This window comes from Coturnix japonica, chromosome 14, assembly GCF_001577835.2.
Source record: "Coturnix japonica isolate 7356 chromosome 14, Coturnix japonica 2.1, whole genome shotgun sequence".
NCBI classification, from domain to species: domain Eukaryota; kingdom Metazoa; phylum Chordata; class Aves; order Galliformes; family Phasianidae; genus Coturnix; species Coturnix japonica.
In genome coordinates, this window is record NC_029529.1 from 5,581,944 (window position 1) to 5,604,177 (window position 22,234).

General features: G+C 45.9%; 1 protein-coding gene and 1 long non-coding RNA gene across 3 annotated transcripts; one reads left to right on the top strand and one right to left on the bottom strand.

The window, feature by feature from the left end:
* The first annotated feature begins 1,247 nt into the window (after positions 1–1,247).
* C1QTNF8 (C1q and TNF related 8) lies at positions 1,248–11,387 on the top strand. 2 transcript variants are annotated; one of them, XM_015877024.2, is made up of 3 exons: positions 1,248–2,862; positions 8,806–9,043; positions 9,694–11,387. In XM_015877024.2, the coding sequence occupies exons 2-3, from the start codon at positions 8,815–8,817 to the stop codon at positions 10,239–10,241; spliced, it is 777 nt and encodes a 258-aa protein (XP_015732510.1). In that variant the 5' UTR covers positions 1,248–2,862; positions 8,806–8,814; the 3' UTR covers positions 10,242–11,387. The 2 variants fall into 2 exon arrangements, with proteins under 2 accessions (XP_015732510.1, XP_015732509.1); XM_015877023.2 differs by lacking the exon at positions 1,248–2,862 and adding an exon at positions 4,068–4,721.
* On the bottom strand, positions 8,542–17,002 carry LOC107320806. Its single transcript, XR_001558378.2, has 4 exons — positions 16,921–17,002; positions 13,365–13,580; positions 10,023–10,115; positions 8,542–9,127 (listed from the first exon to the last, which is right to left on the bottom strand). It is a non-coding gene; the product is annotated as an uncharacterized LOC107320806 (long non-coding RNA).
* Between the last annotated feature and the right edge of the window lie 5,232 nt (positions 17,003–22,234).

The window sequence follows — 22,234 nt, forward strand, 5'->3', positions numbered from 1 at the left end:
ATATGAAACATGCCTTCTTATTTAGGGAGCTGGAGACAAGTCAAGAACTTGAGCCATTATATAGAAAGATTAAAAACAAATATGCCTTCACATGCAGCACTTCTAGCACACCTGCTAGGGCATCTCCAGCACTCGGTACCTGGAACAAAGGTTCTCAGTGCTTGTCCCGAACCACAAACAAAGTAATTAGAAAAATTAATCTGCTATAGGCCAGACCCATTTTGGCATGCCAGTGCTGCAAAGAAAAGCATGGCTTTGACGGTCAATCCTTTGTGACCCTTCCATTCTCCATGGGTATGTGTATTTCCAAGCTGAGTGTGGTTTAATCTCTTATTGCCACGCTCTCTAGCAAGGTGCAGGCAGATGAATTGGTGAGCCCTGACCTTCACACTGACTTTCTTAGTAATTTGCTGCAAAACTGGTTAGTACTTTTTCCCTTGCTCCCTGCATGGATAAAAGCCAAGCTTTATAAATCATGTGTGTAAACAGAAATATCCTCCTTCCTTGAATACGATTACTATTTAGAAAGAGGAGGCTGTTGTTACACGAGGCAGAGAACCTGTTTAATCTGGAGAGACTGGCTCTGATGCCAGACGCCGTTACCATAACAGTTTATGTCTGTCCAAAGTTTCAGAGTGAAAATTAAAATATCTCCTATAAACTGGTTTTATACAGTTTTTGCCCAGCTAAGGTCATTTTCAGAGCTTCTAACACTCTTTCTGTTAGGTGACATCTAGGAGCTATTTTCGTACGCATGCAAATAAGCCATGTGGTGCCTCTACAATGACACAGTATGTAAATGTAGAATATTTGTTTCTGCAGCCCAGATGATCTTGTGGGACCAAGCAAGAAGGAAGCAGTCAGCAACAGCCCCCAGAAGTGGGGCTGCAGGGGTTGCTTCAAGGAGAGCCAACACAGCCAAGTGGAGCACCATGCTCCTTCCAGTGTTAATTTCAAGCTCTGTTTCTTTAAGAAAAATAGGGAAAATCAACCTCTGTACTACAGTTACCAATTCACCACAAGAAAAAGAAATATATATATAACAGCAAGCTTTTGGTTGGCATGTGTGAAGCAAAGCTATTTCTTTTATTTGAGGTGCTTTAAGGTCCCTCCAAAAAAATGAGTAAGAGTTTTCTTTTCCTGGCTGCTTTTGAAAGGCTGCAACCACATGCTCCCCTCTGCGTGACCATTCCCCATTGGGTTGTGCCGGGCACAGCCTGCTCCTGCAGGGAGAGGATGGCAATAGGGATGGAGATGATGGCAACAGGGAGAAGGATGGGGCTGAGGACAGGGATGGAGATGGGGAAGTGAATGAGGACAGGGATGGGATGGAGGTGGGAATGGGGGGAGAGAAGGACAAGAGCAGGAAGTGCTCCAGGCAGCCTGGAGGAGCACGGAGCTGGAGGTGACTCATGGAGAGCTGGACACTGCTTGGGTTCAGGCTGGGACAGCAGCAAACCTCAGTGTTTCACTGACGAAGCCTCTGAGCACAGCACTGGTCTGTAACTCTTCCCTGTGGTACAGCATCAGCGCTTTCTCCCCATCAACCTTTGGTCCTCCTCACTGTCCCCTTGATTGCAGATTTGTGAATTAATAGAAAACTAGTGCTGCAGTCTGTTTTAATCACCTGTTAGTTTCATCTACCACTGCTGATATGAAAACATTCCTGGCTTAAGTCATCTGTAAACAATTTGCATTCTCCATTACATCACCCAGATCCACCCTACATCTTTAAATGCTATCATTGCCTATAAAAAGAAAATAAAAATGTCCAAAACCCCTTTTCCAGCACGATGTCTGTTTCTCTGCCTCTGACCACAGCTCTGAGCAATTGGGGACAGGCAATGTGACAAAAAGAAGCATAACCTGGTCAAGGTATGGGGTAAAGCCCTCATGGTGAGGGGTCCAAGCATTGTAGTCTGGCCAGGACAGCAGGGGAGGGATATTAAAGCACTGAGATGTGACCTGAAGCGGAGAAAGGGCACTGAGAGAGGACAAAATACACCTTTTCTCTCCCAGTGTTCTCAGAGTGATCAAAGGAGCTGCTTTTCTTCTGAAGCTTTACTGCTGGAATGATGGCAGAGCTTGCATTATTTTTTGCACTCGCATTTTTTTTTTCTGGCTTTAAATAAAGCCACAAATGTGCTCTAGTAGCTTTCCTTCCTTTCTCATTCCTAGGATGCTGGAACTCATTGCATCCCAGCACGGGTGGTTTGGCATCAGGCTTTATCCCCCAGACCCCAGGCAGGGAGAGAAACCAGGATACTTTTGCACTGGGAAGGTGCTGCTGCCACATATCACCTTCCTGAGATGGTCCCTAAATCTACTTCTATGGAAAAGAGCTGTACAGATGCCTGAGCTTTCACTGTGTATTTTTCTTCCTCCTTTCTCCTGCCCAAAATGATGCTGAAATCTCCAAAAGAAAAATTATTTCCATGTGATCCCAGTACTTTCTCCTTTGGCTGGAACATTGAATGTGGTTTTGGGTCTGTGGTTTTTTTTTTTTTTCCCCTTTCACAATTTTTGTTGGTCTTCATTTCCATCATTGTGTGAGGCATCGTGCGAGCAGACAGACAGACTGGCTGAGCGTTGTAGGGAAACCGTAGCAGGACAAAAGCACAGAAACTCAGCACAAGTTGATGCAAGCAAAGAACCAAGGGAAAAAAAAATAGCTTTTGCAAACAAGCGAGCTGCTGGATTTCATAAGGAGCAGGACGAACTTTCAGTGTTTCATTTGGACTCCAGCTAGGAAGCTGCAGCAGCTGCCGAGGACTGAAGAACCTGACTGAACGGCAGCTTTCATATTATGCATCCTGCTAAGCAACAGCAAGGAAAGTAAGAGACAGGGTTCTGAGTCACAAGGTAAGTTAAATGGGTCTGAATATGATGGGAGAAAAATACTATTGCTATGGGGAACAAAGCATTCCCACCCTGCAGAAGCAGGTTGTGTGGGTGAGTCATAGCAAGAGGTGGTCTCTGCCCACACTGCTTCCTCTCTTCTGCTTCACAACGGCAGGAGAAAGAAGCATGAGGCCAGGTTACTGCTGCACCGGCTGTAGTTTGTTTCTGCTAGTGCTGCTTGCTTTCACACCCACCCTCAGCTGCAGCAGCACTGCCAGGTCTGGTTGTGCTCAGGATGGGGCTGCAGCCTGGGCAGGATGGAGCAGAACCATGCCCAGGAATGTGCCTTTCAACTATGATAGGTGAAGGAGCCTTGATGCCTTTCACCTCACCAGTGCTCTTCGCTCCATGGGAGAAGCTGCCCTGCAAATGATTTCAGTGCAAGAGGGCTGGTGTGGCAGCAGCAGGGGCTGAATCACTGTCTGGGCTTGTATTGGGATGGGCGTTTGTTTTGGAGCCAGAAAAAATCATTTTGCTGCCTCTTTGTGATGGGTGATAGCTGCCTGTAGTTTGGTACCATGCAAAGATGGTGGTGCCCACGTATTCCCATCCATTTCCACACAGGCACACCTTTTCCCCTTAGGGCACTTGCAGAGCACCCACATTAAATCCATGGAATTCCCTGGGCCTGGGTTTGTGCAGCAACAGGAGAGGGGTTTTACTTGGGATCCTCACCTCTTTCTATGTGCGTGGCAACATGGTCACCCCACAGGATGCTGCTGCACATCAGTGGGAGTGATAGTGTTCCTGTGGGCATCACAGCTAGAACAGCTCCTCCTGGGCAGGGACATCAGAGACTTCATCCACATGCCAAAGTTCATCCAAAAATAAAACTACCCAGAAAATCTACAAACTCTGACCAAACATCCCAGTGGCCACAGCAAATTGCAGATGCAGATAGCATTCCTGGGCCTCTCGGCCAGATCCTGCCTGTGCCTCCATTCCCAGCCAGCTCCCAGGGCTCGAGCAGTCCCCAGCATTGCTCCCAACCCCTCTTCACCCCAGCGCAATGTATAAACACTGCAGACAAGAGGGCGTTAACAAGGTCATCTGCAAACCACTGCTGACAGTGGAAACTTTTAAGCCATGCTGCTCTTCAGGGTCCAAATGTTCTCATCTGCAAGACTTCAAGTCGCTCCATGGCTGCACATGGGCTGCTAAAGTCCAGTTTGAGATGGCCATCTCTGCAGTATTGTGTTGGAGCAGAACCACCCTGTGCTCAGCATCGATGCTCCTCTACAGTTTTGGACTCGTGAAGAAAATTTAGATCCTCCCGGGGAAGAGGGAAATAAAAAGAATCTCAAACAAATCATTTCCAAGAGGAAGTCCAGCATCCAGACAGGAGCGGCCTCAGCACTGCTTCATTTCCTGCTGCTGACAATGCGAGGCAGGCTGGAGCAGCAAGGAGCTCAGGGTGTGCAAGGAGACAAAAGGTAAAGAAAAAAAGCAGAAGCTGAATAATTTCTGCCTCTGGAATGGTGCCAAGGCCTGAAGCTGACACATCCATGTGTTTTCCATCCCTGCGGCGCAAGTAGGGTTTTAATCTTAACCGCCCTCATGGGTTTTTGGCTGGGATTTATCACGAATTAAAATGGGCAGTGGCTGGCGTTGTCCCATGTACAGTGAATTCAGAGCAAAGACGGTCATAGATTGCTTTTCCAAGTGAAGCCATAGCAATAACAGGAAGTAAAACGTTAGCAAAAATTTAAAGTGCTGCTCCAGGATCCAGGAATGATTTCTGCCTCATGAACTCTTGCTGCTGCAGTGCATGAGCTCAGCACAGTGATGGCTGGGATTTAATCTCCAAGCACCCCTGCAAGGTAAGGACATAATGTACCCACACTTGTGCTATTGAAAACAGGGCTCTGCAGTGGGTTAATGCAGATCTGTACCACTAGCCTGTAATAGAATAAGCCTAATAGATCCCATAGGGGCTGCTTCCAGAACTCATGGTGACCCATCATGGTTTGGACTCTGCTGACCCCACATTGCTAATACGGGGGAGATCCCTTTGATTCAGACCCCAACTTTGTTTCCTTTTGTTTTTTCCCCATGTACAGAGCAAGTAAGCTATTTATGCAGATATAATGGGATTTTTTTGTCCTTGCTGTTGCCCAGGTGTGATGCTTTATATGGAAGTGTTAAAATTCTTCAGGAATACAGCATCATTAAAAAAGCTTTGCATGAGCAAATGCATCTCATACATAAGCTACTACTTTGAGCTGTGAGATTAAACTCAATCATGAACCGAGAAATCAATCATGGTGCTCTCAGTGCCAAGCAAATATATTTAAATAAGAAGTTGCACACAGGTAGAAAGCATCACCTCATTTAACTCCCAGAATAAAAACAAATGGTTTTTGTCCTTCCCTCACAAACATTTGTGGCATCCCTAAAGCTTTGCATGGAAGGAATTTGCTTTTCTAAGCTGGTAGACACCAGGAATGACAGGTGTTGTGGGAAAACCAGTAGTTTTAAGGCGTAAATAAAATGCCTGTTGGGTTATATGGTGTGTTGTAAACTGGTCTGTCCACTCAGCAGGGAGACTTGGGAGCATTTGGAGGAGACTGAGATCATTTATCTTAGCATTACGTACTGCACCTGAACTAGCTGGATGCCCGGCCTCACAATGAGGTCCCTACTCCCCAGGTATTCTGCAGAAAGCATCAGAAACATCCAAAGAGTTCATATTTTTCTGAATGTCACAAGATTTGCATTGGAAATGTTTCAAAATCATTTATCCATCAACCGCTTCAATACAAACTCAAGCTCAAAGAAGAGCCAAAGAAGCTGAACTGGAGTCATCTATATGAGAAAGGAAGGGCTAAGAACCTCCTCTTATGTCCAGATGAAACATTTATGGACCCTAAAGTTTCCAAAGCCAGCAGAAGAGTTTTCCCTGGAGCAGAGCAGCACTGAGTTCCTTGCTCACTGCATTCTGAAGGGGATAAGTGTCAAATCCACCATTGCCACGTTTGACAAAATGAAATCAAAATAATTATCCAGTAGCTAAAAACAGCAGCTCACTTTGCCTCATAGATCTCAAGTGCTGAGCTCTATCTTCCCTCTTTATATCTTTTCTTTATGGTATCAGGTTTGACTTCCCTACCATCATAAGAACTGTGTTTGCTTCTCCTCCAAAATTTAGCCCAAATAATCTCTTTTTTTTCCTCTTCAGATTGACATGAAAATTGTTATAATTTATTTCCTTTCCTGCTACACACTTCATTCCTCCAGTTTAAAGTTGGATGTCTTTCAACCTGAACCCCATACCACTGGCTTCTTCATTCTTTCAACCTTCCCAGACTACCCCCCTCCTTCCACTTTGTTCATGTTTTACTCCTCCACTCCTCACTTGACTGTTATAAGCAAACTGTAAAAACTGAAACTCTGTTTATTTGCACACATCACTAAAGCTTCAACTGATCAGATATTTTGCAACCAAATACGTGTTTCTGTATTCAGTAGGGAGGACAGTGACACATACATGCACACAAAAAAAATTAGCTTGGCCCCAAACGCACATCTGACACCATTTCCAGAAGATCGAGCTGCTTGGGAATGTAAAATCATGAAGGAAAATGTGTGTGAGGCTCTGGGTGTCAGTTCAGGATGCCCTGAATTGACTGGATTTGTGCCTGCTTGGCTCCATTTTCTGAATGCAATTTCCTCGCCAATAACTTGAGTAATTGTTCTTCATGAATCATGCAAATGGCCACGATTTCCTCAATGGGTGCTTGGATTATAGTAATGTAAAAGGTGCACAACCTGAACACTGATTTTTCACTCCAACTTCTCTTCCTTAAGCCATGTCTAAAAATAGGAACTTCATTCATCTTAAGGAGAATAATGGCCTATAAAAACGTAGAAGTGATTCCTTCATATTTATGAAGCCTCTGCCTGCCACCCATTATGAATACTCCTCTTAATGAATGCTCTTTCTCCTTCGCGAAGGTATTATGAGCAATTATGTCCTCCACTTTTAATGTTCAGCTAATGTAATCAAATGCCTCAAAATGCCTTAGACTTTATCCCCAGATTATTGACTACCTGCAGTCCCAAGGACTAAATAGCTTTTAGTCCAATGGAGGATACGTTGGCCCCATTTGTCTGGGTCTCTGAGTGAATATGCGGTCTTCCTTAGACCATTCCATATAATATATGCACAGGCTTTAATCACTGCAAAGGAGACCCCAAAAACATTACTCAGACCCCAGACCTTCTCCTATAGTGCAAGCTATTGTATTCCAGTCACATACAGGCTGCTTATTTACGATATGCTATCCATTTAGGCTCACATTGCATTTCTGGTCCTGGTTGGCAGCACAAAGATGGCTTAAAGACTGAATGAAAATTAAAAAGGACTTAATGAAAATGAGAATTCAGGCCCTGAACGCTGATACAAAAGAGCATTAATCCCTCAGACTTGTACCTAGAATAAGGTACAATTACAAATAGAAAGATCATTTCAAGTTATGACAGGTTTGATGAAAGAACTTCCACTGATGTCAGAAGCAAAGTTATTATACTGCTGCTAATAAGTATTCATCTAGTTTCCAGGGAGCTGGATTACACCAAGTAATAAAAGGTGTGAATGACAGCTCTTTCGGGGCAGGTAAGAACTGAAAGAAAACATCTCCCTGCAATGACTGTACAGTCGAGTTTCCTTGCCTCAAACTAATCACTTTTTTCCTGTATTTTTTTGACTAGTCCATGGTGTGCCCAGTGAAGCCTTTGTGTAACTCATGGGTAGATACCTTCTCTTCCTCAGCAAAACACTCATTGTTCCATTTCTGAAAGCAAGGATTTCTAGGTATTGCCATCCCCACCTATTCCAGGAATTAGAGCTGGTAGAAGAGGTGCTCTACGAGCTGTTCCCAGCCTGAGGTCAGTGAGAGTCCATCTCACTAATTGGACTTTGGATAAGGTCCAAAAAAGGCATCATTCCAAAACCTGTCTGAGATACCACTGCAGTGAGCAGAATGATGATAATTATGCATGGTATGAGGAGCCATTTGCCTTCCACTGGCTCCATTCCCTTCATAGATGGAGGGTAGAGGGGAGCTCAAAGCAAAACTCACCAGCTACCACCAGAAACCTTTGCTGCCTGTTCATTTTATCCAGTATTCAGGGCCTTTGGGGCTTGCCAATATCAGCTGAAAACGCAGATGTTCTCAAGCTACTGTTTGTGCAGAACAAGCCCCAGTTTGGTCCATGCCTGCTGCAGCTATTTGGCTCTCTGTTCTGCACACTGGAAAATAAAAATAGGCAATGCACAGAGGAACTATGCTAAGAAAAGCAAATGGACATAGTCAAACCACAAACCACTTGGCTGGTCATGTCAGAAAGATTACCAGCAAAAGGTTAGGAAACCATCTAAAAAGAGAAACGCTTTTACTTTTTAAGTCCGAACTTTTCTCAAAAAAAAAAAAAAAAAATCAGATAAATATTTCTATGAAGTTTCATTTTCTGCATCTGATTTTTCATTTTTTCAGGACAGCAAAACAAGAAGCAGTTATTTAATAACACTTTTCACCCAGCACCTTTTGCAAGGGCAATTCCAACCCCAGCCAGACAGTGCCAGCAGCTTGAGCAGTGCTTGCTGCACCTTTAAGGACCTCAGGCTTCACTTCTAATCTCAAAACGTGCTTTTTCTTTCCTGCTTTTATGTGTTGTCTCTTGAAAGACATTTCAACCATAAGTAATGCAGGATGAGGATTGCCTTCTCCATTGCTTGTAAACAGTACACTGTGGGGAACCCTTCCTACCTGGAGTCTCCTAGTGCCACTACAAGATAAGCTAATAATTAATCAGAAAAGCACCTTGCGGCAACATTAGCAGATGGCCCATCAGTGGCTCTGATCCGAATCATCATGTTAATTGTTTGTTCTTTGCCTGCTCCAGCTGGCTTGGATGAAGATGAGCGCCGTGCTCCTGCTGCTGCTCCTGGTGTCCATCCCCAGCTCCATGGCGGAGCAGGACCTGCCAAGACGGGAGACACGACGCCTGTCATGTGTGCGATGCTGCGGGCCCTCAGAGCAGCCCATCTCCATCATCTCCTCACGGTACACAAGGATGAGCAGTGATCCTGCTACCTCGGTACCCAAAGTGCAGCCAACCATAGACATCACCATCCTCAAAGGTGGGTAGAGGTGACCGTGGTCATAACATCCTTCCTCCATCTTGTTTGCATATCTTCATCTGGCAGGTTCTGCTCTTTCCTACACTGAGAAACTCATCTGATTTATTTACCCAGGGAGTGACATGGCACAGGCTGTGTGTTCACAGTGACAAGAGGCTCTAACCCATCAGAAGATGGAATCACTGAGAGCTCAAGTTATATCATAATAAAAAGCAGACACAAAAGTAATCCAAAAATTATTCCTCAGAATAAGGAATAAAGAACAAGTGGAAATCCTCACTCGCTTTTTCTGTTTCATATGCTTTGTCTTACAAAGTAAGACATTAATAATTAAGCATACAATATAGGAGATATGTCAGGGAGTGCTATGAGTAGAGACATGCAGACCCAGACAAAGCCTGCCCATGGACCAAATCAGACTTAAGCCAAATATTTAGCCAATTCTTTTTTTCTTGCCCTAAGCTGTGCATGGAGGAGCTGTGCATTCATCTTGATCAGTGTAAATGATCTGGTCATCAGGTAATGGAGTTTCACTACTTCACTATTCTGTGCATCGGTACTGTGAATTCCATAAGACCAGGCTTTCACCTGGCATGAGAATAAAGAGGGTGATGGTGCCTGACATCTTCTGTTTTCTTTTATGTTTGCAGGTGAGAAGGGAGAAATGGGAGAAAAAGGGCACCCTGGAGCAGCTGGGAAGGAAGGAGAGAGAGGGCTACGTGGCTTCAATGGACGGAAGGGCCAGAAAGGTCAGCCTGGCCCCCAAGGTCACTCATGCAAGCAGCTCTATGCTGCCTTCTCAGTGGGTCGCAGAAAGCCCTTGCATAGCTCAGACTACTTCCAGCAAGTCATTTTCGACACCGAATTTGTGAACCTTTACAAGCACTTCAACATGTTCTCAGGGAAGTTCTACTGCTACGTGCCAGGAATCTACTACTTCAGCCTCAATGTCCACACTTGGAACTTCAAGGAGACCTACCTGCACCTGATGAAGAACGAGAAGGAGATGGTCATCCTCTATGCCCAGCCCAGCGACCGGAGCATCATGCAGAGCCAGAGCCTGATGCTGGACCTGCAGGAAGGAGATGAGGTCTGGGTGAGGATGTTCAAACGGGAGCGAGAAAATGCCATCTATAGTGAGGAGTCTGATGTTTACATCATCTTCAATGGCCATTTAATCAAGCCAGCTGTAGAGTAGCTGTTCCTCAGCTTCAGGCTCAGAGCTTTGGCAGGGGTTTTTCTGATGCATTAATGTCTTCCCTTTTAGAAACGCACATCTAGCTCTGCTTGGAAGGACTTCAGCAGGCAGCCTCCTGGTGGCTTTGTGTCCATGCAAGGGACACTTGCAAATGGAGGTGATGGAGCTTCAATGTGCTGCAAGCTATGACCACAAAAGGCTTTAACCCTTAGCATGCCCTGGAAACAAAGCACAGAAGGTCCCAGTTCTGCAGGATCCCCAGGAACACTCTTGAAGAGTCTGCCAAGTTGGTAGCAACAAAATTAATCTCTGCTTTTCCTTGGAAAAGACAGGACTGTAGGGATTAGAAGGAATGTGGGGAGACTGAATAGCTCAACAAGACATTTTGATTAGATCTAAGGGTCATCTTCAAATACCTGTTATCCAGGTGCTAATTAAGGAACATATCTACCACAGCACTTATAGCAGGGCATAGTATTGCCTCCTTTCTGCTGGTACCCAAACCATGCCTGCTTCACTCAGGTGGGCAAGAACACACAGTGTTAATATTTTGTGCAGTACAATTACCCTGAATCACATTTCAGTTCCATTTCATACAGTACCACATTCTGAGAGCAAGGTGCTAGAATTACATACAGAGCAGTGTACTGACCCAGAAAACTTTCTCAGAGGCATAGTTTTAAGTACAGCTGCAGCCACATGCCCTAACTTTGCTAGACTGCTATATTACTAACAAAACTTGTTGCACAACACCTGGGTATCATGGGCATTTCCACTTTTAAGGAAAACAGTGGGTACTGCCTTAGGATCCTGTTTGTGAGTGCTCACTGCCAAGCTGGAACCTCCCAGACAAGAGCACGGCATTAATTACTGCCTTTGGCACTCTCACCTCTGGTAACTGGAAGAGAAAACCAGGAGGAAAAAAGGTGCTTCGCTGCCAGCAGTGATATTACAGGGAATTTTAGCTTCACATCAAAATGGAGAGGTGCACACAGCAGTAAGAAACCTCATTCCTTGCCCATCCCCTCCTGTTTGCACCTTGAGCCGTTTGTATGAAGGATACATGAAGACAAATTGCTTCACTGCTGTGCCTCACCTACCCACACCTGTTCAAAAAAGTAGCTGAAATAAACAGATTGCTTTGAATGCACTTGTTTTGTTTCTTTCCATATGCTTTTCACAGTACAGGGCTAAAAGCACCAACTGAACACTCAGTTCTACATCAGCACCTCAGGTGGCACTTTCACTTAAGCACCAAAGGACTCCAGAAACTAGACTGAAACCTTTGATTCTCCTTTGCTGGTCAGAAGGTGCTCTCAGATGAATATCAGGATGCCGAAATTCAATAAATACCAAATCTTTCTGAGGTCTCAATTTTAGCAAAGATCAGAATTTTTAAGTAGCATATCTGCAAGTAAACACATGATGAAAAATGGTTTATCAGCCTTGAAAGATCACATCTGCTCCCACTTCCAGCACAGCCTGCTGAAACCCTCAGCAAGAAAAGTGGGAAAGTTGTTGAGCTTTAAAATCTGTCCCAAGGGTGTCTCACACAGACCCCCCATGTCCTGCTGTCAGACATCCCTGCTGCCACCGACAGCCTTCCCTTTCTTTTTTTCCTCCCCCCCACTCCTTCTAAAAAAGCTTCCTAATCAGCAGCTTCCATTAGGGTGATGGTAAAAGCCCTAATGGCTGCATTGCTTGTTTGCAGCACACCACTTAGTGCTGAGAGCACTGACAGAGAGGTGCCAGCCCCGAGCAAACACACGTGCTAGCAGAAGCCTTTCCTACTGCACTCACTGAAGGCATTCACTTTTTCCCCCAATCATTACCACCTTTTCGCCCTTTGTCCCTCCTCCTGCACCACTCCCCACCTCGACTTTGCAGCTGCAGAAAGCCACAACCTGCAGTGGAGCTGGAATAATCCACTGGGGTTTTCTAACATCCCCTGCATATTGAGTGTCTCTGCACACCTCCAGCTCACCCCATCCACTGTTTGCTGCACTGACTTTAATTAAAGGGGAAAAAAATATATGATCCAGCCTTTTTAAAATGTCACAACCTACTGGAGTTATTGACAGCACCTAATCCAGCACTGGGAAAAACACCCCTAGAGCACGCTGATGTTCAATGCACACTGATTGGGGAAAAGTTGCTTTCTACCAGGAAGGAAGCAAAAAAAATCCATTTATCTGTACACATGTTCCTCTGTAATACTTAACTGAAGCCCTGATAGGATGCATTCAAAATGCTCTTGACTGATATATGCCAGCACCATAGGCAGGCAAGTCATTAAAGCCACATTGGTTGCTGGTGCGGAATAGCCTTGCAAATAATGAAAAAAGTTATTGGTTTGCACACATTATTCAAATTAGTCATTCTTATTATCGCCGAACTTACAGTCTGAGCCTGTCAAGATCTTGGGAGGAAACAAAATAAAGGAAAAACCTGAAAAAAAGAGAGATATGGAAAAACATCCCTATGCCGCATTCGGAATACATCCCTCCATTTTTCAACTTCAAGGGCTGGGACAAGCGTCCCCATTTAGAGCAGCTTAATGAGCCAAATCCAAAGCACAAATATTTTAGAGCTGCTCATCAGCATACAGGCAGCCTGCCAGGGCCTCTTTGTTGGAATGGAATTTAAATCCTTCCAGCAATCCACGACAATTTGACAAAAAAGCTTTTTCAGTTCTCATTTGAAGAGGGGGGGAAAAGAAAAAAATAAGAGTTAAGTGCTCAAAACCAAACGATAAAGAAATAGGGCAATTTCTGCTTTATCTTTAATTTGCCTTAAATTTCACACTTGGAAATAACCATCAGGAATCGGTCAGGCTTTCTGTTCGCCTTTTCTTCTGAGAGAAATAAACAAAATGAGAACTGACAAAACTGCCTCAGCCACCATCATCCAACTCAGGTGTGTTTTACTCAAAGCTCCAGCTCTTGTCCCCCCAGAGATCTTATGGAAGATGTAGCCTGTGTGGCTTCAGCAGAGGGAATTACAGAAGGCCTGTAAGGGCAGAACCAGAGCCTTCTGCAGCAGCAGATAATGGGCCAGATTGGCTACTCCCAGGAATCTCCTTTTCCTGGTATGGGAAGATGAAAACAGAAGATGACAACATACCTTTCCTCTTGTTTTCTGACCTCAAAGCTGTCTTGTGTTTGCACCTTTTAACCCAGTCCTTGGTAATAGCATGGAGATAAACTCATGTAACATCATCCTCTCCTTCATGTCCTCAGCATCAGAGCCCCAGAGCAGCACCTCACACGGAGGAGCACGCTGGGTCAGCATCTCTCCTTCTACTGAGAAGGTGATGAATGGGGAGAGCAAGCGAATGACCTGGGGATGGAACAAGATTTATGGTCAGCATTAGGAACAAACCCTTCAAGGAGACACAAAGTCTGCAGGTGGCAGCTGCTGCAGGGAAGACAAGTGCTCCATCCCAGGATCTGCTGGGAACGATAAGAGCAGCTCTGCCTCAGGACAGAGGAACAAACCAGATTGCTGCTCAGTGTCTCTTTAACCTTCCTCTTCTACAGATTGAAGTTTCAGCATTTCAGCCTAATGAAACTCCAAAAAAGCCACAGAAAGTAATTCCTACTAAAAAACCCCTCAGGCAGAAGCTCCAGCTGCAATTCCCAGTGTCCCAAACCCACACAGAGGAAATCCTGCAGTGCAGCTCAGTAACTTCTGGGGCTGTATCTGCCCTATTGAGTTTATCTGGTGACTTCTAAACAGACTCATTCTTTCCCCTTTGTTACATGATTGCACCAAATGAAGCATCATGTTTGTAGGATTTCTGCAGAGCCCTTGCTCAGCTACGCAATTACTCTATGGTTTGCTTTTGGTACAAACCTCTGCAAGCATAAAGCAGGAAAGGATCCTCACACTCACAGGCATGGCAAAAAATTCTGTTAACTTAAGCACAGAAGTAGCTGAACTCCAACATAATTTAATCCTTTTCCTATGAGCTGAAAACAGCATGGATATTCCTTACAGCTTCCTTCCCTTCTATGCTTTTCTTTCCCACCTAAGAGCAGCGTCAGGATGAGGTGCTTGAGCTCTTCTTTCTATAGAGATACAGCAAATCACTCAGGATACACCTGAGTCTGCTATAACAAGCTGAGGGATCATGGAAAGCCTTAAGTTGTAAAGGCCAGAGATTGTTTGGGTTTGCTGGGAAAGGTGAGTTCTGTGGTGTGGCTTTAATGAATGAGGTGTTAGGAAGAAATGGCAGGTTAGAGCTTTGCTTTAGCATTTAGTAGATATTTAGATCTGATAATACTTTATGTCATAGCTTGTACAGAGTTCTGAGTGCATGCATGTCTCACCCATTCCCTATGATGGGCTGCACCAGCTCCGAGCGTGAGGGTGGCACCAAGGCTCTGCTTGGTCCTGCTGCTCTCCCATGGACCCCCCAGGAACCCTTTGCTCTTTAAAGAATATGATGCCTTTTGGTGCAGCCTCCAAATAACCCTCAGAAATACTCTCTAGAAAGAGCTATTGAAGAGTTCATAGTCCTGGCTGTGATAAACAACTGGTATCTGGCTAAATAGCTTACAGTGCTATTAGCACTCATTACACCTGGCAGAGCCTATGGCTGGACTGGAGCTTCGTGCTCTCAATGCCAAATGGCAGCAAAGAAACTAAAACCTCTGTGTAATTCCAGTTTTCTCTCCTATTTATTCCTATTATGCATGCTCTGCTTCTGGTTAGATCCTGCTGTTCTGTGCTGTTCTCGTCTAAGTTGATTAAACTCCTAAAGCAGTTCATTGACTCTGAGACTATTTTTGTGAGCTGCAAAGCAGACATCGTCTTATTTAAGATACCTCTTCTTATTTCTGCCTTCTGTTTGTCAATGAATAGAGCAGCAAGTAGAAATTAGGTTTTTCACATTCCTGTAGGCTCAGCAGCAGGTATTAATCTGTGATGCAAGTAGCAGGAAAAACAGGTGAGAGGAGAGCCTGGGAGGGCTGACTCAGTGCCCTGAGCTCACTGATGAAGCAGTTTCACTCCTGCCAAGCCCCTGCATGGGCAGGGCTCGTTTCTGGCTCTCCCACAGTGAGCTTGTGCTGTCCTGCAGTGAGGATGTGCTGCTCCTGCTGCTGCTCCCTGCTGTACAGCAAGTTTCTGAGCTAGACTTGGGGTCTGGAGCCTTTGCTCTGTGCTGAAGCCTTTCAACTTTGCTTTTTGAAGGTAGCCCAGCTCCTTAGTTTGATTTCAGCCTGCGGCAATAAGCCGTTCCCCAGTAACAGAGTGATCACAGCTCTCTCTTGCCTCAGCAAAGGCTGAACTGGTGTATCAGGCTTCTTCCAGCCAAGCAAGAGCAGAAAATCCCTATTCTGCTGACTTGTTTCAGATGCAAGTTCCTTTGAGCTCCAGCTCCGTGCATGTGTTTTCTCCTGTAAGTATTCAGAATGGGATCTGGTAACATTTCCAAGCTGCACCTCTGGCTGGACTGCTGTTTTCAGCCTGTTACAAGCCTGACCCAGCACAGAGCAGCTTACCATGAGGGTAATGCGTGCTCAATAGTCTGACTACTCTCCTCATCTCTTTTGCCAACAGTCTTAAAACCGATGATCAAATGCAAATTAAAACTTGAACTCTTCTTCTTGAGTACATCTCGGTATGTGAGAGGACACCTGGAGCAGCTGTGAGCTGTGGGCGTTCAACACTGCTGCCACGTGAGGCTCAAACCTCAGCGCATCACCCACTCCTGCAGACAAGTACTGCCTTGCTGCAGTGCTCCATGTCACAGCATTGCTGCCAGCTGTCCCCTGCCAGCTTGAATACCACCCTGTGGTTATTATTGCAGCCTGGTTTGAGGTGAGGAGAATTTCGGGTGAGTTTGCATCTCACCTGGCTTTCTAGAAAGATCCCTTTCTATCAGGGTAAGAACAAAAGGAAGCTCTGCCTTCAGCAAGCGGGTTTCTTCCTCTCTATAACTTTTTGTTTTACAACAGGAACAGCCAGATAACATCGACGCAGATAAGGCAACCAGGCAACAAATAAAGCTAATGGGTTGTGTTTAGATGAGTTGAATGGAACTTAATGATTTTACTAAGAACCTATTCACTTACAAAGATTTAAAGTAGCAGATAAAATGCAGCGGATAAAAGATGAAAGTGTTAAAACAAATAGAAACCACTTAGCCAGGGAGCAATAGGGAGCTAAAAGGCTGAGCCTTTGGCTTGCACATGCTCCACAGCCCTTGGTCCCTACCTCGCCCTTCATCCCGGTTGGTAGGGCTGAGGACTCTCCTCCTGCCCCCTGCTTTATTATTATTATTATTATTCACATGTTTCCTGCCTTGCAAAGCCTTCAATTGGAAGCCCACCAATAAAAGAGTCTCCTCTTAAACTCCACCCTATATGGCTACGATGGGACAGGAGCCATCTTCTTGCAGGGAGGGCTTGAAGGCAGTTTTCATAGAATCACAGAATGATTTGAGTTGGAAAGGACCTCTGAATATCTCATGGTCACACTCCCTCCGCTGAGCAGGGACACCCACAGCTCCATCAGTATTCAAAGCCCTGTCCAGCCTGACCACGTGTGTGTACAGGGTTGGGGCACTGCCACAAGCACCCTGTACCATTCCTTACTGTCCTTAGCACAAACACCATCATCATTGGAAAGACTAGTGCTGATAGGGTGGTATTACAAAAGGAAAGGTGCTCACCTGCCTCTGAAGACCTAGGCTTGCTGTAAAGACTCCACAAGGAAGGGATCTCCAACCAGGAATTCTTCCCCAGTGGAAATCAGCCCTTAAATGGTGTCTAGGAGAGGTGCAGCCAGGCTTTACCCCTTCCAGTCACACAGCTGAATTGCCTTCACCTGTGTTCCCAGGGCTGACCCGGTCCTTTCCTCAGGTGATCAATCAGTGGTTCAGGCCATGACTCAACAGTTTCCATACAAACACCTTTAGCATTTTTTCTTACATCTAGTGAATACCTCCCCACTTTTTGTCCTTTGTTCTGTCACAACAAAACTCCTCATAAGGAGGTGTTCCATCCCTGTACCATCCTCCAGCAGGGCCACATCTCTCCTGCACCGAGCACAGTGTTTGGACACAGATCTCACAGAACAGAGGGGCAGTTCTGACCTTGCATCTGCCAAAGCAGGGATGTGGGCAGAGCTTTTTTCCCTTATTAAGGCTCTTTTTCCTCTCTCTGACATCAGAGGAAGTTTTCTCACTGGCAGCTGCACTTCATGTGCCAGCCAAAAGCTGCTGCAGACAATCTGGGCACCCCAATGATTGCTGCCATCCGTTGGGCATGACAGCCTAATGCTGTTTGCAACTCCTTTCTTCCAGGGAGAATTACATTAAAGCCAGCTTGCACAAATTGCTTCCTTCCTCCGTCAGGGTGAAACAAGCACCTCTGTGTCAGCTCACAGGCCACCCCGATGGCTGCAGACCTTTTCCTACTTTTAGTACTGAAAGGTCCTGGAAGGAGCAAAACTTCTGTTGCAGGAAACAGAATGCCACATTATTTGGGCTTATTTTGCTTATGCAGTATGGTAGAACTATATGGTAGATGAGCAGCTGCTGGGGGTGTCCAGAGGATTGTACACCCCTGTTTGTGAGAAGGGAAGAATGCAAATCAATTATGACAAGGCTTTTCTCCCTTCTGATTTCCTGTCCGTGCTTCTTGTCCTTTTCCAAGGCAGAATTCTGACTGTCCCATCGATTGAAAAGACAGCTGTACAGCGAGTTAAACTGCACTCTTCAGTACGGATGTTGGCCAGTGGGTCCAGGCAGGCACGAGCAGCCAGGGACAGGTCTGCCTGGTTTGGGGATCCGTCACTCCTGTTTGTGGTCCCTGATCTCACTGATGAGTATTTCTCTAAAACTGAAGTGGCCCAACCAGAAGACCCCATCACTTGTGCTTCCAGCCCTGGCTAAAAGCAGGGAGGGAAGAGCTTGAGAGAACTTGGAAAATGAGAACGTCAGCACTCTTAAACTCAACTTAAAAGCTTTGAAAGTGCAGAATTGTGAGTAGACAGAGAGCCTGGCCCTGAAGCCTGCTCCTTCTGTCAGAAGTACTCCTCAGATCACACACTGATGGCAGCCATACACCAGGGTGGAGAACTGAGTTGTCAGCAGCGGAACAGAATGCTGTTGTGGTGATGCCTGCTGTTACAAGATCCAAAGAACTGCTGGGGTAGGTGGTATGGATGTCAGCTCCTCCTTGTTCTCCTGCCATGCAGATGTGCAGTGTTTTCTGTGCCAGTTTGGCACAGAACAAATGCCTGGGCTTTATTATATGTTGCAGAGAGCCTTGTTGCTCTCCTGGGAATGGAAGTACATGGCTGGGAGGAGTATGCAGTGTAGGAAACATAGAAAGAAATCCCGCCAGGCTCGCTGATTTGGGATGCTAGAATAACCACATTGAGTCATAGAGGCTCCTCACACAACCTCAGCTCTAGCAGTGGCTATGTCTTCAGTTGCTCTCCATTATGCTGAGGCTTGAAGCAGCCCTGAGCAGCTAATGCACTAAGTTAGCTCATTAGGAAATGGCAGAGTTCAGTGCGATCAGGACCCACAGGAGTAGTGGATCAGAGCTAAGAAAGGACATTTATGCACACAGGGTATTGGCAATGACTCCTGGCCAGTCATGCTCTTGCGTTTGTGATGGCTGAATGGCTCACACTGGTTGTGGCTCCATTTAATATAATCCTCAGACATTCCCCCAGCGTACAGCCCTGGGATCAGAATGAAGCAAAATCAAGCAGACAGAGCATGCACTGCACTTAGCAACTTGATGGGTGTAGAGCCAGCACTGCCTGCACTGAGTCAGCCCCAGTCTGTTACTGGAGACAATTCAAATTCCATGTCCTGGGGATTTCAGACGTTTAGTGACAGGTCTCCTAATGGTTTACACATTAGCAAATGTTTGGTCATCAGAGCCTCTGGAGAGGCTGTGCTCCACGTGCTGTGCTCAGCATCTCCCAGTGCTGGGGTGTTCCACTTTGGATGACTCTGAAGTGGAGCCTTTATTTGGTATATTAACCCCGTCTAATTGAATCTCTGTGCTCATTAAGAATAGCAGTTATAATTTATCAGCCATAAAACTGCTAACCACATTTGCTTAATTACTGGCAATGTCATTTGTTAGGGGCTTTGGGGAAGAAAGCAGTGGGTGTTGTGAGCTCTGCAAGCCAAGAAGCCCCTTCTGACAGGAGCTCCAGGCAGAGCATTCAGCATCACGCAGCCCCCAGTGCCTTCTGTTCATGCAAAGAGCTTCGGGTTCTCAGCACACACTGATTTCGGGTTGGAGCATCTCAGGACATGGGGATAGATAAGATCCAGGTGGCCTGCCCCCAACATCTGCAAAGCCCTGGGTGTTTGCTGGGACCTGTTTGCTTGCGGCAGGAGCTGTTATCTCAGTGCTTTGGGCTGTTCCTCTCTTGCGTAGCTGCAAAAGCAGTGGTGAGTCTCTGGATGGCTGCACTGACTCATCTCAGTGCCTCTCACTGCTAAACCAACATAAAGAGAAGTACTGGAAGCTTTTTGTTGTTGGGCAATATTGGTCAGAAGGCAGACTGCTTGCAAGTCATGTCTTAGGTTTTTAATGTGCAAAAAGAGTCCTAGCACTACATATCAAATTCCCCCAAATGCTTTCAGCCTCACAGTACCCACTGACACTGGATAAAATATAGTTTCCAAGTGACTGATGAGTTGCATGTGATCCCACTGTTATTTAGGCTGATCTCTCTGCCTAGGATGTGTTCGGATCCCAAGGAATTGTCTGTGTTACCTTATCCCTATTTCCTGAGCTGCAGCCTCAGCTCGTGGCTGAGTTTGTTTTTGTGCTGCCATTCGTAACTGAATTAAATATAATGCCACTTTGCGTGCAAAGTGCCTCCGGCATAGCAAGTCCTCATGCAAGGAACTACTTGAATCAGGCGCTTAGAGAAGCACAGGTGTGATAGGACGTCACAACTGCAGAGCAAAGCAGAGCTTTACGAGCCTTGAGCTCCAGGAAGAGTTACTTTCAGGCTTCTTGAACTCACTGTGATCATTACTCACTGCAAATGACACTTGACAAGTTGTCAAGCGCCACAAACCTGTGTTGTCATTACCCTGTGAAATTTGATTTGACTGGAAAAGTACCGGTGGGAGTCTATGTGTGCAACCTCCTGTATTCCTCACCTTAATGCCTCTGCCATTGAGAACTCAGCTATAGCAAAGCTCACACTGTGGGACTGTTAGCAGTGAGACCTGTGGAGCAGCTGAACTGGAGACGTTATTCCACCCAAAACGATGCCTTTGACCCAAAAGAGACTACACTGATTCGATGGTGAATATACCCCAAAGATCAATATACCCCAATGCTCAAATCTGATCATCCACAGTGTGAACATTCACAATCTGCACCCCTCCTTTCAGCTCAGCTCCAGTGGGCACAAAGCAGATCCTTGCAGAGCTCCCTTGAGTCTGATTGAGTGCTGCAGCATCAAGGCGTGCTCTGCTCTGTCTCTGCCAGGCTGAATTCAGACATCTCAGCTATGCATCATGGTTCCCTTTTATGACTTCTCATGATCTTCGCAGTCCTAAAGTGCAAGTGCTGCGTGGTCAAAAGTCTTGAGAATCCTGTGTTTTTTCCATCGTGATGTGCTGAATGCTCAGTGCTTTGAAGTCTTTCAGCTTTTTAATCAGGTGATTAAGATCGGGCTCAGCTTTCAGGTTGCCGCTCTTAATCATTGTGGAGGGAGGTGGTTTGTAAAGGGAAAGAGAAACAACTTGGTGGATGGGCTTTTCATACCTTCCATTTGCCACGCTCTCTTTTTGCGCTTTCTGGAAATTGCAAATGCTCTTTGCTAAGTGCATCTCTGACAATGGTGGCTCCTGCTCACTGAATGATACGGAGGTGTTTTAATATCCAATGGGGAAATTTCTCGAGTGATTCACAAAGGAGGAAATCCACCCCCGGGCAGCAACCAGCACCAGGTCCTCCTTTGTGAGACTGAAGTGGTTCACAGCCCTCGCTCTGGCCTTTTGCATGGCAGAGGATTTCACTTAGATGAACTGCCTGAAACGATCTGAGATAGATTAGTGCTGGTTTACCTGATGTCTCTCATGTTGTCCTCTGACTTTGCAGAGCCTGGTCAAGGGTCCCAGATGGGAGAAGGAAGGTGAGGGCAGGTGCTACCCAATATGTGTACTGATAAATGCATCCATTGGATAGCCCAGAACTGCCCTCCAAACATTGTTTGTGTAGTGCAGCTCAGCTGCACATATCTAGCACAGCCACTCCAGGTCTGAAATGCAATGCATTGCAAACTCCCTCACTGTATTTGGAAAAATCCAAATACAGTTTGGCGACATGAATTTATTCTATGTAAATTACACTGATTGCTGCCTGGAGCCATCAGACACATGCATACCAGCAAACAGAACGTGTGCGAGGCTGAGATGGGCGGCCCACTGGACCTCTGTCTGTCACCTGGCATATGGGATTGGATTCACACATGTGGCTGCGGAAAGCAAGCGCAGCCTGTGGTGTGAGGCTTCGCAGTGGTGCAAACAGCAAAGCAGAATGCTCACATTAATTCTGAGAGCCACACAATGAGTTCCCTCTGCCCATGAGAGCGGCTGTCATCACATCCCATCAGAAGCAGCAGTTCTGGTGACACGGCAGGGCTCTGCTGTGCTTGCTGCTTTTGTTCTGTTTGTTCAAGCCTCAGTTTTGCAGAGGAGCAGTTGACGTGTGACAATGCAAACCCTCTCCCATCAAGCAGAGCTGCTGCAGCCCCGAAGTGTCAGCAATGGCCATGACTCATCTGCGTCAATCCAGGACAGGCAGAGAGCCCACGCAGTGTGTCGTGTTATAGATGTTAGTGAGTCTGTTTCTGTTGATCCTGCTTATTTTCTGGGGGCAGTTCGTTCATGGGCTGGACAACACAGCCAGCACAGCCTGAAAGGTGTTCTCTGAGGATGCCCTCAGGCTCCTAAAGCCTCAAACCTTCTACAGGGGGTTGCCAAGAGCCCT

What these genes read in the sequence shown, in the direction of transcription:
- C1QTNF8 (XM_015877024.2), top strand. Translation starts at nt 8,815, where the DNA reads ATGAAGATGAGCGCCGTGCTCCTGCTGCTGCTCCTGGTGTCCATCCCC. An exon ending in AGACATCACCATCCTCAAAG is followed by an intron (nt 9,044 to 9,693) that starts GTGGGTAGAGGT and finishes TTATGTTTGCAG; the next exon opens with GTGAGAAGGGAGAAATGGGA.